General features: G+C 32.6%; 1 protein-coding gene across 4 annotated transcripts in view; it reads left to right on the top strand.

Annotated features, from left to right (window-relative positions):
• LOC142335219 (neuronal acetylcholine receptor subunit alpha-9-like) overlaps positions 1-14,921 on the top strand; it is a 133,570-nt gene that overhangs the window by 83,042 nt on the left and 35,607 nt on the right. For all 4 annotated transcript variants that reach the window (XM_075383614.1, XM_075383613.1, XM_075383615.1 and 1 more), the window contains one exon: positions 14,559-14,733. In XM_075383614.1, coding sequence (XP_075239729.1) covers positions 14,559-14,733 — 175 coding nt within the window. The remainder of the gene's footprint in view (positions 1-14,558; positions 14,734-14,921) is intronic.

Raw genomic sequence — 14,921 nt, 5'->3', positions numbered from 1 at the left:
CTATAATTCTACTGATAACCATTTTTTCCTCAGAGATACTATTAAGGAGGCTTTACAAACAGTTGTCAACAATCTCTTATGTGTTAAGAGCAACTGGAGGCAGAGAGCAAAACTGTCAGAATTATCAAACACTTAGAAAAGTACTTAAATTTGCTAAACAATGCGGTTTTAAAAATTTTCAGAAGCAAAACTCTGTTTCTCACATCTAGTGTTAAACACTTTTGAGCAGTTTTGGGGTAAAAAAACCCAATGAGCGCATTATGTTCATGAAACATCAAAAACGACAAAGTTTTTCGAAATAGTGCAAAAGTTGAATTTCGAAATAGTTCCGATTTTAGTATCATTTTACAACTTGCGATATAGAAGCCCAAAAATTTCACGCCTGGTTTGTTTTATAGAGAACACAACAATCATTACACAAATGAATGGTTACGAACATTGTGCAGAAATCAGATGCAAACAAATTTTTTTTAGTTGGCGATATTGGTATTTGTGTTTGTGTTTGTGTTTGTGTGTGCGTGCGAGCCTGTGTGGGTTTATGTATTTGTGTGCTTATCCTCAATACACGTGTTATGTGTGTTAAAAGAGAGAGAGAGAGAGTTCGTGTGCGAAAAAAGTTTCCTTCAAGTGTTATACACAAATAGAGGCAGAGAGCAAAAACTGAGCGGAAATCATAAAAAATTACAAAAATTACTTAAAATCTGCAACTTAATGCGAATATAATTGCCTCCAATGCCAAACCTGTGTGTTTGTAGATGTCCCCGATAATACGGCTACAATTTTTGAGAAATTTATTGTCCCGTAATTGTCATGAAGTATAAAAAATGACAAAAATTTTCTTAAACGTTCAAAAAGCTCATTTCAGATTTTTCCGTTTTTTTTGCTATTACCGAAAAAATTGCCCAAAAATGTCCAAACCTAGTTTCATTAGAAAAAACTAAAGCCATAATTATACGGTGACGGGTTTTGAGTAATGATTTGACCCCAAAATGAAAACTTGAAAAATTTGTTTGGTGGTGGGTTTGTATTTGTGTTTTTATGTGTGCGCGTTTGTGTCGATCTTTTTATGGTTGTGAATTTTTTCTTTATATGTGATTTGTATGTTAAAGAGCGAGAAAGAGGAGAGAGAGAGAGAAAGATTGAGAGAGAGAGAGAAAGTTAGGTTGAGAGAATCATTTCCTTCAAAAACAAATAGAGGCAGAAAGCAGAAGCTGGCAGAAGACACAAAAAATTACGAAAAACTGACCTAAAATTTGCCATCAAATGCAAATTTAATTATGTCCAATGCTAAAATTTTGTCTTTTTAGATCTCGCTGATAACACTTCTGCGAGATTTTGAAAATTTAGTTGTCCCGTTAAGTTCATGAGTTATCAAAATTCAAAGATTTTTCTAAAAATTTTAAAAGGTTAGGTTTCAACGTTTAGTGTCAAAAATAGAGCAGTTGTCACAATTGCCTCAAAAAATCCACAAATAGTTTAATTGGCAAAAAACAAGGAAGGCCTAAATAAACACTGAAGAACCTTTAGTTGTGACCAATTGACAAAAACAAAATTTAAAAAACGTTTCTTTATTGGTGTTCAGCTTTGTATGTGTGTGTTGGTGTTTGTCTGCGTAATATCTGCTGTTTGTGTGTGTGTGTGTGTGTGTGTGTGTTCGTATGATTTTTCTATGTCTCTCTTCTTTGAAGAAAGACGGCATATTTTTTTTGGTTCGAACAGTACAAGTAATTTCCTCCAATGAATTAAAATTGCTTTCGGATAATCACAAAGGTTTCTCTGGCAGAATTAAAAATGTGTCTGCAAACTTGAGATGTATCTTGGAACATTATGTGCTACGCACAGACTTGCGCGAGCCGTCTTGTTATAAAACAATTTAGTTGGTTGTTGAGCTGCAATAATTTGATTCATAAACCGAGGATTTAAACAGACAAAATAATAAATATAAACATCTTTGAAAGTTGGAGATTGAGGAAGGGCGGTAAAGAAAACGAGACTTTAGATCAGAGTTGCAGCCATTCGTATTTGACTATTGACGTAGTAGTGTCATGACCAGATAAATTAATTATATGAATGCAGTGACCATGGGTCAACAGGGTCATTGGACGTGGCATAGAAAAATGCTACCATTTCATTTAATTTAAAATAAATGTGGGCATTTGCCCATCAGCAGAAATGGAGTTGAAAGAAGAAAAACAATTTATTCTTCAACGCGAAACAGTCTGCTCATAGTGTTTATGTTGATATCGCAAAGGCCTTCAACACAATGAATCAAATTGCAATTTTATGTAAGCTCTATAACGCAAAGTCTGTTTGTAGATGAAGAGGTTCAGTCAGAAATAGCAGAAACGAAAGTATGCCTCAGGTGTAAGCTTTTGCTTTATTGAAGTTGAGTGTTTATATAAATGATCTTACAACTTTTCTCAAAAACAACTCATACATATTTTCCGATGACACGAAAATTAAAGGAAACTTCAATAATTTGACCTTCATTTAAAATTATTTGGACAGAGCAATCAATTAGTCTATAGAAAACAAAAAGGAGTTCTATGTTTCCCAAATTGAATCTATTGGTTTCCAAGTGAAAAGAGGAGATAAAATAGATTTAAAACTTTTTGCAAAGATATTGAAATACCACTCAAACCACATGTGAAAGAGCTGGAGAAATTGTTGAAAAGAAAAGTTCCCCATTCCAGCAACATTGCAACATAAGAAAACTTATACAGAATTTTTGTTTTGTATATTCTCACTTATGCTTCTAATTTAAGGTTTTCGAAATGGCCAAAATGCAGGATATTGGAGAAAATTCAAAAACGTGCTCTGAATTGGGCAATGAAAAACAAACGTTTTCCAACTATCAATACAACGAGAGCCTTATTCAACACAATTTGCGACCGAATAGTTTCCTAATTGTTAAAGATGACCTAATTCTGAACGTCGAATAGAAACTTCAATTATGAAAGTGCGTTGAAATTTACAGATCATTGGAGGTCTTATAAAGTTTGTAATCGAACTCGCTTTGCTCAAAAACTTTTCATATCAACAACGATCGATTGATCTTTAAAGGCGAAATTGGGCGAATTGTTTGTTTTGAGATGTGCAAATTACAAAATGCCCTTATGCAAAACTATAACACCGTAGAGTTGGATTGGACATCCCCATTACCATTAATCAAGAAACATTTGAATAATTTGTTAAATCAAAATCAAAAACTTGAATTACTATCAAAAGCTGATTTATTGAGTCAGTAAAATAAGTTGTTCTTGTAGATCGGGTAGCAGGCCAATTGTAAATACAGAACAAGTCACAAGGAAAAGTTTTTTTCTCCTAATAGAAAAAATATTGAAGACACAATATTTTTTTCGTTTGAGTTAAAAACTATAAAAGTTTATCATCGGTGAGTGAAGATTTCCGAAGGCGCAAAATTCGTTTACCGTTCTAAAGAACTTGAAGTCATAGATGCGGGCTTTTCTATTTCGTGAGTCAAATTGAGAGACAAATTATGCATCTGTCGATTGTCTTTGTTCGATTACAAGTAACACTCCAGCATTTACACATAAACGGATTCATCGCGTCTACTGATAGCAAGCTTGGTTAAGTTCAGTATCATTGTGCAGTGCATTTTTAAAAAAAAAGTTTTGTTATATTCTAAGCATGTCGAAGATTTAAATTTGATATTTAGTACAGTTGCAGTATGAATCATCAGATCACGTTGCACTTATAGACTTGTCATTTCGCCATATTACTTCTCAGCTAAATCCACGTTGTTAAAAAAGTGATTATAGAAGAAAACGTGATGTAATTAATGTTGAAAATGCAGCTAAACCTTCATATGCATTTCCTCAAGTTATGAACACGAAATATAAGAGGATTTTGTTCAATTTCAGCACAGAGGTTGCTCTATTATATGAGGTGGCAATTACTTTTTCAATGTGATGTTAAATGTCAATCAGATAAGACTTTTGCGGTGCTATTTCCCGTATGGTTACAAGGGGAAAATTTGAGATTTGAAAATCCCGGTCAGAATTTGAACTTCAAATATTGAGTAGTTATACTGGTTATGAATAAGTTCGTTATATTTATTTATAAATTTATACCAATTCCACCTTGAAAACAACATAACAATTTTTTCGAACTATTATAGAAAATTCGGTAGTCGAAAATACATAAATTTTTTACATGACCAATTAGAGAACTTTCAACAAAATTTCATTGATTTTTTTGAGAAAAATTGCCATTTTTAGCTAAAATTGATTCTACTATATGCGCATTATGTTAACTGCATCTGAGATATAAAAATTATGCTATTAAATAAATATGTAATCAGGATTAAAATATTGCCTTCCTTCAAGGTTGTAGGGATCATTAACCCATTAGCGTTTTCATAAAGTATCACCAGTTTATAGAAGATTCGTCCCTTAATGATAGATTACTGGTGTAATCTCACGATGACTCGGTCAGCTTCAAATCCCCGCCTTGTAACCTTTATCTCATTAATACGTCGAAGCATTTCTAGCGAACTCCAGTGAACGGAAATTAGAGTTGAATTGAAAAAACAATTAACGACATATTTGAAATTTCATTTATCGCTCAGTTTTAATGATCTTATTCGTTGTTAATTGGTTTTTGCAAAGGTGACCAGGTTTAATGGTTAATGAATGAATGAATGAATGAATGAATGAATGAGTGAATGAATGAACGAATGATAAATTTAATTCACACCACTTTTGTCAAATCGAAAAAAAATCAAAATCTTTGCAAACTATACTTCAGCTGCAATTTCGATGCGAATTTTTTGTAATCCAAAGTTATACGATGATTAGGAGAAATTATGCGCAAGGCTTTACTTCTTCTTCAGAATATTCCTCAACAGTACTTGATTTTAATAGTTTTTCTAACATTTGTAACGTCTACATTTGAATATCAACAAACACAGTATTCACCAAATTAAACGAATTATAAAAACATAGCAGGACAAGTCCTGACGTACAATTCAAAGAATTTTCATTGACTAAACAGAAAAGTAGACCAAGAACGGACTATGAATTGATTGGGAAAACCATTTAAAAAAAATCCGATCCAAAATACCGAAAAAACTTGTGAAGCTTGTGAACAAAAAACCACTAGCGAGAGAGCGAATTTTTGTTCAAACACCGTTTTCTCACTCTACTTTAAATTTAGAGCGAAAAAATTTCACACCGCAAAACCACTCGCTTTTTTGCTCTACTTCCTGTTTCGGCGTGACCAAAATCACTACTCCAATTTGCCTTCAAAAATCATGAAAATGTGTGAACAGATCTTTAAAAAAACATAACCGGAAGGATTCCGGAAACGACTCGAAGTGGAAATCCATTTGAATGCCATCCAACTACTCATCAGAAAAATTTGCCTCCACTAATTTAGGATTACCTTGAAACAAAAACCATAAAACAAAAAGAAAAAAATCAAATCTATTAAAATACGATAAAAATAAAAAATCTGATCAAATTTTGTCATAACTTGAGATCACGAAATAACAACTTCTGTCAAAAATACTTCATCAACACAACTAGTACCTATTAAAACCACTTATGGGAAATTTTAAAAATACTTGACGCCAAATCATCAAAAAATTAGCTCTTACAAACAACTTTCACTAAAAAAATTGGGAAAAGTTAATAAATTTTTTTATATTACAAAAGCACATAAATTCAAAAAAATTCTTTTCAACCAATAGGTTTTCCAAATGCTCGAAAAACAATAGGCAAGCCATAATAGGCTAAGAAAGCTGTCTAAAGACCAGAAAAAAACGAAAAACTGCAAAAAAAAATTAAGAAAATTAGTTCCAATTTTCGCAATTTTTCGTCATTTTTCTCAATAAAAAAGAACGTAATATCCATAAAACTGTAGCCACTTCTAAACTAAAAATTGCTTAAGTAATAGGGGTCTTTTCAATGCCCATTTGAGGCAGTAAAACAAAACAAAATTCAAAAAATCACAAAAATTAGCCCAAAAATCAGCAAAAAACATGAAAAACCACCGAATTAGCATAAAATTCATATGAATTTCCAGAAACCTTCAAACCACTACAAACCACTACCAAAACCCACCTAAATATGAAAGAATATCATAACCAAACCTCTTATTCGAAAAAATTGCTTTAATATGCCGCACGTGAACAAAAAAATTCGCTCGCTTACAGAATTTTTTTCACACCTCAATTTCTCGTTATCTAGAAAACAGCGATGTGAACAAAAAACCACTGTCTTTTCGCTCCACTCTTCATTTTGTTTTTTTTTTCAAAAAATTTTTTCACGTGTTTCATTTCCCGCTTCAAAAATCACTCCAATAAAATTGATTTAAAAAAAGGACTTCTCCAATACTCCTCTTCGAGTCGTAAAAAAGACAGCGCCCCAATACAATTCAAATTTTTCGAATTGTAAAAATCAAGATGGCTCGAGCGAGTCTGCCTGTAGCGCAGCATGTTCCAACACTACTCCAAAGGTTGTAGAAACCACTAATTTCTGTCAGAGACCCTTGCGAGCATCCGAAAGCAACTTATATGCACTTGACAAAATTATTTGTACTGTTGGAACCAAAAAATATGTCGCATTTTTTCGGCAGACAAAAACGAAAACTACTTTGCCCTTTCTAGAAATATGTGTGGTAAAAATTGAAAAATGCAGACATAGACAAATCATACAAACACACACACACACACACACACCTCACAAAATTAAAGCAAACGCAAAAAAATTTACTTTTGGCAACTGACCTGGCTTCACCGTTTTGGTTTCAAAAAACTAGACGTGGACTGGTTGAGGCAAATTTTTTCAATAACTTTATTTTTTAAAACAAACGTGGATTGAAACCTTGGATTGAAGTTTTTCGAAAATTCTGTCATATTTGATGTCTCATGAGCATAAAGAACATAATTTTTTTTAGTTTTCAACAGTATTACCCAACAGATTTGAAAAACTAAATTGTGGTTTTGGAGACGTTTCCCTCGCAGTTTGTAACAAAATAATACGTAATTTTCCAATTTTTTTAAAAAAAAACTTTTCCTGACAGTTTTTGCACATCGTTTGTGTTTGTATCTAACACTTAAAGGAACTAACATTCTCAGACTGATCTCTATCCTTGGTTCACATCGCTTTTTTACACCTTGTTATTTTATCAGGAAAAATATGTGTGGAATTCTTGGGGCAATTTTATCGGTAATCGGAAAATTGACACTAAAATTTGAAATGCACTTTTTTGAATTATTTTTTCAAAAAATTTATCTATTTTAGTGTTTATGAGCGAAATGAGCCAATTATTTTTTTTCTAATTCTTGCGAATGCGTTATCTGCTAGACTAAACAAACCCAATATTGGGTCGTAATATGTTTAGAAACACCCTTTGTTGCAAATAAAAGATTTTTTTTCTAATTTTTAAAAATATTTCTGACAGGTTTCGCCCTCTGCCTCTTCATATATCGAACATGTAAGGGAACGTTAAAAACTATCCCTAATATTTCTTAAAAAGATCTCAATTAGCTGCAGTGAATAAATTTGGTTATAAGTAACGTTGCATTTCGGTCTTTTCACTCATCGGATTAATATAAAATAGAAAATTTTAATAGATTTATTTGAACTGAAATAGGAAAAAGGTTTGTTCTCATCTCTCAAAATTGACTTTTAAATCCGGGCGTTTATAATAAGTAAACTACTTAGTTTTTAGTTTACAGAATTGCCCACTGTCTCGAAAAGATCAATTTGAAGATAAATTTTAAAATACGGAGAAGTGAAAAATACTTTTCTTCCAATTTTCAAAGTTTAATTAAGTTTTTCAAACTGGCACTCAACAAACTCTCAAACTCTTCAATTTTTTGTAAGGTATTCATTTAGAGGAGGTTAGTTCGATTGATCTGCTCTTACGATATAAAGAACACAATTAAAAAAGATAAGTCCATCTTTACTTTTCAATGAAATCGGTTGATTGGATGTTCATTCCATGAAACCGTTTTTATGCTTCTCCGCGGGCTTCAAATTACTAAAATTGTTCTTTTTGATGAAATGGCAGGAATGTTTTTCAAAAACATCTCTAAACTTAGAAAAGAACACATTTTTCTGCTTTTATTTTTCTGTCACATTTTCAGTGTTGATTTCTGCTGTTTTGAGAGCTCTGTATTGTCTGAAATCTTCCATTTTCCCGCATAATCTGTTCGATACAGACACTTATCGGTTTTTACAATATTTTTAAGCGGCAGAAAATAGAAAGACGGAAAAAACTTCTTTCAAAAAAATTTTGAGAAAAGATTTTTTTTTTGAAATTTTTGGACAAATAGCTGAAATCGATAGTTTTTAGGCGTGAAACCGTAAAAAAAATTAATCGTGACAATCAGAACTTTTTTAACCTAACTGTTTTTACTACAAATTTCATGTATCACATTTATCTCTGTATTTTGCTTCCTTTTTTTAAGATTAGGTTTAAAGCTTTAAGGCATGAGCGCTTTAAGACTAGGGTATGAGCGCAAAATCATCGTTAGCTTCGTGTCTCATAGCGCCGAAACTAGTACCCGTTTTTCAACAATTTATCCTATTTCATTATTAGCATCTTTCAATGTTGATGCAAATTATATATCAATTATAATAGAATTACGATAACAGTCTCAATTAGCCTATAACATATGGTTATTGATAATGGTTATTGATAGTTAGAGACCAAACTTTGATGTCAAAGTTTTTAAGAATTACGATTTACATGATGAATTAAGGCGTAACTTGAATTAAGTTACAGAAATTGAAATATACAGAAAATTTAATTGAAATCTATAGACAAAGTATTGCAAGCTCTGCCAGAGCGACACCAGAAATGTCAAAAGTTATAAAATTGCACAGTTCAAATTTCTGGGAATATATTGTTTTCAAATGAAATTTCTATCGGTTTCGGTAGCAAAGTGTTAGGTTTTTGTGATTTGGTTATGGGTGGTTACAAACAAATTTTTGCAGAGAACCTTGAAACCTAATTGACTTGAGTCATAAATGTGAAGTCGGAGAAGTATTTATAGATTTTTTGGTTGTTGGAGACACAAGAGACATTTCACCCCTTTAGTGTGACAGATCTGTCACACATCAAGGAAAGATTTGAGACATTTTGAACACTTTTCGCTGTTTGCATTTATTTGGGAGTTTTTGTTGATTTCAAGTCTTTAGTGATACTGGAATACAGGAAAAGTGAAATTCTGAAACCTATGTTCAAACAACAGGCTTCTGAAGAATAAAAGCAACATTAGATAGGAAAATATGAACCAATGCACATTAATTAAATAAAAATTTATAAACATTTGCATTTTCTTATACGTTTGAACAATATTTTTTACTTGCGCGAAAACACACAAAATGCTTCTGAATGATTCCGTTGAATCAATTAAACTCATGTTTTTGACTCGGTCTTTGCGCCTCAATTTATTTTTTTAGCTTGTATTTTTGCATTTTGTTTTTCTTTCTTTGAAGAAATTCTGAAGGAGTCTTACTTTCTCTCATGCTGTTTTAATCAATTTTGAACTCACGCAAATTGGGTTATTTAAACAATTTTAGCTGGCTTCTAGATTTAAACAATCTCTACCTTCAAGTTTTTTTTGCTGAGTTTAAGTTTTCCAGATTTATGAAAATTTTGCTTCTTCGATAACATTTGATGGTTCAGCTTAGTTTAAGACATCTGTCATTTGACTGTTCTCGCCTTGCAATTATTATGCAGATCTGATTTCTTGTCTGATGAATACAAAGTAGCTGAGACAAAAAACACAGTGTACTTTTTTGGCGTTTCATTTCACCACTCTGATTGCAACAATTGATCAAAAGTTGTATGGCTTCCCGTGTCGAGATGTCAGCGCCGTTTCAGCTCATATATAAGAAATGCGCCGAAGGCGCTAAAACTATATAAAAAACACTGAATGCACTGAAATGTGCGGACATTTTGAAAATGCATGGAAATTTTTAATTTTAAGCGCAAGTTCAGCACGTCTCTCTCATAAATTCAGCACCTTTTTGGTGCATTTCTTACAATATTATTAAATTGGGAACTTTTAAGCGCATTTCTTACAAAACACTTCATTAATAAAAAATTGAATTATGTAAGAAGAAAGTCAGGAAGCAATGGCACAGTGGATTAGCTGATAACTAGCGAACTGTAGAGCAGGGTTTGAGACTCAGGCAATGTGAGAAGAGTTTAACATTGAGTTGGAACTTTTAGCGGGTTTCGGCGCATTTCCTACAGAAGTTTCAGCACTTTATTAGGTAAGGTTTCTGCACTGGATTTAAGGAAAATTCGTCGCATTTCAGCGCATTCCTTACATATTTTTTTCTAAAAAATTCTCGACCCAGGTCTCACCATTGCTTCGCCTTATGGCAACAATTAAGTTGTTTTCTAAATTTCAAGCTTGACTTTTTTCCACTCTGTTTTTCTTTAGTAATTTAAACTTTACAGATTAACACGAAACTTAATACAAAGGCAACATAAATGAGTTTCAAAAATTTAAAAAGCCATTATATAGTTTTGATAAAATGGGCATTATTTAATTTTTTTAGTTTTTTATTGGAATGAAAAACTACAAAATTGCAAAAACACCAAATATGAAATTGCTTGATAAAATTCAATGTCATATGCGGTTTTGCTTATCAAATTTTCTCCAAGAAGATTTAAATGTAAATATTGGAATTGAAAACCTCAAGGAGCTATGACGGAAGACTGCGATATACATTTTATGGCTTTTATTTAACAAACATATCCTAATTATTAATCAATAAATTTCAAAAGTTATCACCAGAAAGTGTAATAAATTACTATTAAACGAACCTTTTCATTGACATCTATTCCATTTTTGATTAATTTGTGAATTAAAAAAAATTCAGCACTGATAATTTTTTTAACGCTGCGATTCTCTGGATTTGTTTTGGTTTGTTCGTTATTTTTACCGATTTTAATCAATGTTCAATGCCAAAATGCTCTCTTTTAATTGTTATAATACAGTTAAAGTTCAGTTTCTGCGTCGACTTTTATTCCAAATGGTTTGTCACAGTCTCATATATAGGGACATCGACAACAGATTCCCTACAGGTCAAGTTTCGTTAGCTTGTTCAGTGGAAGGCCACTGCCTTATATTTTGGCGGATGCATTTTGTTAGAAAACTGGAAATGTCATTTGATCTCCATTTTTAGGCAAGAGTTTATAATTACAAACTGCTGTTCGTTTTGACAATTTTTTGGCTATTGTGGGGAAAGTTTTCCAATGATTTGTAGGAATCAATTGAGTATTAAAGATTGCAATTGTGAAGAGGTTGTTTGAGCAGAAAGACTGTCCTCTGAGTACAATTTCGAGCCTCTTTGTTGAATCTTGTACCAAGTCCTAGATGTTTTTTAAAATCATCTTCAAATCTTTGCAAAAAATATCACGTGTGAACTTATGTCGAAAACTGAGGTGGCCTGAAGTTAATCAATTGTACTTTTTTGTTGTCTAAAACATGATGAATTCGTACTTGGCTGAAGTTGCGGAACATAACAAAAAGGGTAGTAATTGTGAAGAAATTGTTATCAATAAACTTATGCAGGTTCTTCGTAGTTAGAAAGATCTCATTTGGTTTCAAAGTCACGCATTAAAAGTCATAAAAGAGAAATTAGTAATTCCATTAAAATCAGATTGAAATGTGATGGAACTCTTTCTCATCAGACAGCCCCAACCGAAAAAGAGTCTTTGATGATAATGAACCAAGATCATTGTCTAGACTCAATTGGCCAACCTCAAACCAGACCATAGTCCAGACCAAAGTGCGCTCCAAATTGCCTCTGATAAGTTTCAAACCAGACTATCATTTAGCCAGAAGTGGAATACCGGTAGAGACCGGATCCATATCATTGTCCAGACCAAAGAACGCTCAAAATTACCTCTGATGAGGCTAAAGTGAACTCCAAATTTCTTCTGATCAGATGGAATTCAATTACCTTTTTGGCGTAACGGAAATCCTAATTATCTCCTTTTAAAGTGAATTATGGCGGGCACTGTGCGTGCGACTAAAAATGTTATGGTAGTTACCGGTTTTAACTATTTAATAATAAACATTTGAATGGAGCTTCCATTATAGATTTTTAAGTGTTAGAATACAACGCGGTACAATACTTACATTATACAATATGAGAGGAAAGCACCCTCTAATTCTAAAAGATAAAAATCTAAGCCAAACAAAAACAAATTCAAAAACAGCGGGAACGTGGGAAACTCACGACATCCGGAAGTTCAAACTCAAATTAAATCAAATAGTACTTGAGACCTGAATGACAAGTGACAAATTTTATCCACATCGTTACAATGTTCTTCATTGCGTTAGGGCAAAAACAGACATGACATAAATGGGAACCAATTCAGAAATAACTTTAGCCATTTTTGCAAAATCTAAATCTGATAATAGTTCGGGAGTAGCGGAGATCACAATTTGTCTGAGTAGCGGATGATTGGTCAGGCTATCTTCAACATGAAGATCACAATTCGACATAAAAAACTAAAACATTTTAAGAAAAATTGAGTAATGTAGATTTTAGATCTTGGTTATATTTCCATTCTTCAATTGCAATTACAATGAAGCAAATAAATCTACAACCTTTGAACAGCTTTCCAATTCTAATTGCCGATAACTTTTTCCCGTTCTCCTCAGAAGCTCCATATCTTATCTTTATCTTGATTTTTGTTCTTCTCTGTTTTCTGACTCTGGTCATGTTCACTACTAGATTGATTCCTTGCTCAATGGGTGAGACAAATAATAAACTAAGATTTTTGTCTGCTCTCACTGGGTGACCTTATTACCAAAAAGTGCATATCATAAGTGGAATAGGTGTGTATGTGTAAATATGATTGTCTCTATAGTCTGTCTTGATAGTCGTTGACCTTTAACAATAGCCTTAATTGTAAACATAGCCAACAGATTGCCGGAAATTAGCCGCCAATTAATCCCGTAACTCCGATTGAGATTGAAGTAGAGAAAAAAGAAGATAATTTAAACTGTTAAAGTGCTAACCTGTTTGATCTCATTTCATAGCTAGACACACTCCTGCTTCCTAATTAGAGGATGCAAAGGCTAGTATCAATAACCATAAAAACGATGGTTACTTAGTCTTAAAAGAACAAAGTTCAAGTAACTGGCGTCAAAAACTGGCTTTTAAAGTTTCAATTCTCAAAAAAATAAGAGTCCTAAAATAATAGAAACTATTAGGTATTAATTGAAACCATCAATTTGATTCATTTATGCCTCAATAAAAACCGGTCGAAGCTATCAGTAAAATGTTAAAGTCATTAAAGTAATAGTAGCTAATTAGGGGTTTCAAATGAAAACAAACACAACGTTATTAGATTTAATTCTTACATTTTTAGTAGCCCTACAGAAAAAAAGGAAACACTAGTCAAATTTCCGAAGGTGTACAAGAATGCATTCTCAAAAACTGAAGTTTTGTTCAAGCACCAAATTCTCAGTACTCTATAAAAGTTGGTCAAAAAATTACTCTTTAAACTTACTCGCTTTTTCGCTCTATTTACTACTCCAGTGAGACTCCACTCACCCAATTCATCACTCTAATTTTTGTTGCTCATGGAAATCAGAATTTCGATAAAAAAGCGTGAACAGATCTTGAAAAAAAGCTACTCACCTACAAAATGCAAATCCTTTGGGTTTTAAAAAGACAGCACCAATGCAATCCCAATTTCTTGGATTGTAATACAGTGCCGCTATATTAGCAGACTTAAACAATAAGAACGGCTGCTGTTTTTAATAATAATAATATTTGGTTTCAGCGTAATTGCAGAACAGCATTAGGCCACAGCGGCCTTTTCTCAGTTTTTTTATTACTTCCCTTGTTTCAGACGGTTTTTTTCATGAGCAGCGTTGCTATTTTTAGTGATAATCCCCACTTTTCTTTATTTCGGAAACTTTTGCATGGTACCATAATTGCAGCCAAGATTGGTCAGGCTATTGCCAACATGAAGCTATGGTTAAGCAAGAACTCAACTTCGCATAGACAACTTCTTGCAGGCAGGTGTTTGAACGGTCAACACTTGGCTTTTAAATTACTCGTCTTACCTCTTGGCTATCACGCCTCTTCCAGTACATCTGGCACAATCCCTACAATGTCGTTACACCTGTCAAAGCCCTCTATTTTCTTTGTTACATTATTTTCTTTGGTCATTGTGCCTTAGCTAAAACAAAGATGTGAATTAGCATAATTCTTTTTGATCAGTTTAGGTTCATAAGCAAAAATAGCACTTTATTGTCGGTACGATAAAGTTGAAATAATCGAATGATGGAAAAACGCCAAAACAAGGAATTGAGCATCAATGTGGTCATTTGGATTACAACAGTTCAAGTTAGTTTTTCTTTTTAGGCCCAATTCATTTGTTTTAACCTACAGGTTATAAAAATGAACTTTGCTCTTCGAACTATGTCCAGTGCTTTTTGAAATGTTCGTTTATTTCAATTTTATGGGACTTGCTATTCACCAAAAACATCATAGTCTGTATTATATAGAAACTTTTTTGGTTACTTCTTTTTGTTTCATTAGGATGAATGAGTTCATCAGTTGGGATCCAGCGAAACACTACAACATAGTGAGGGTGGACTTGGATGACAAGGTCATGTGGATCCCAGACATCATCTTCTTTACCCAGTTGACGGGAGATCACTTCAATGCAGAGTTCCCTGCCCCGCCTGCAATACTATTCGACGGAATGATGATGGTAAGGAACGCCAGAGACTGCCGTGCTCGTAAAAGATCATTATATATATATATATATATATATATATATATATATATATATATGTATATGTATATATGTATATGTATATATGTATATGTATATGTATATAAATATATATATATATATATATATATATATATATATATATATATATGTATATGTATATG

The sequence above is a fragment of the Convolutriloba macropyga genome, chromosome 2 (genome assembly GCF_964194025.1).
Source record: "Convolutriloba macropyga chromosome 2, txConMacr16.3, whole genome shotgun sequence".
Classification (NCBI taxonomy): Eukaryota; Metazoa; Xenacoelomorpha; order Acoela; family Convolutidae; genus Convolutriloba; species Convolutriloba macropyga.
The sequence above is the reverse complement of the archived record's forward strand: the minus strand, read 5'-3'. Positions and strand labels throughout refer to the sequence as shown.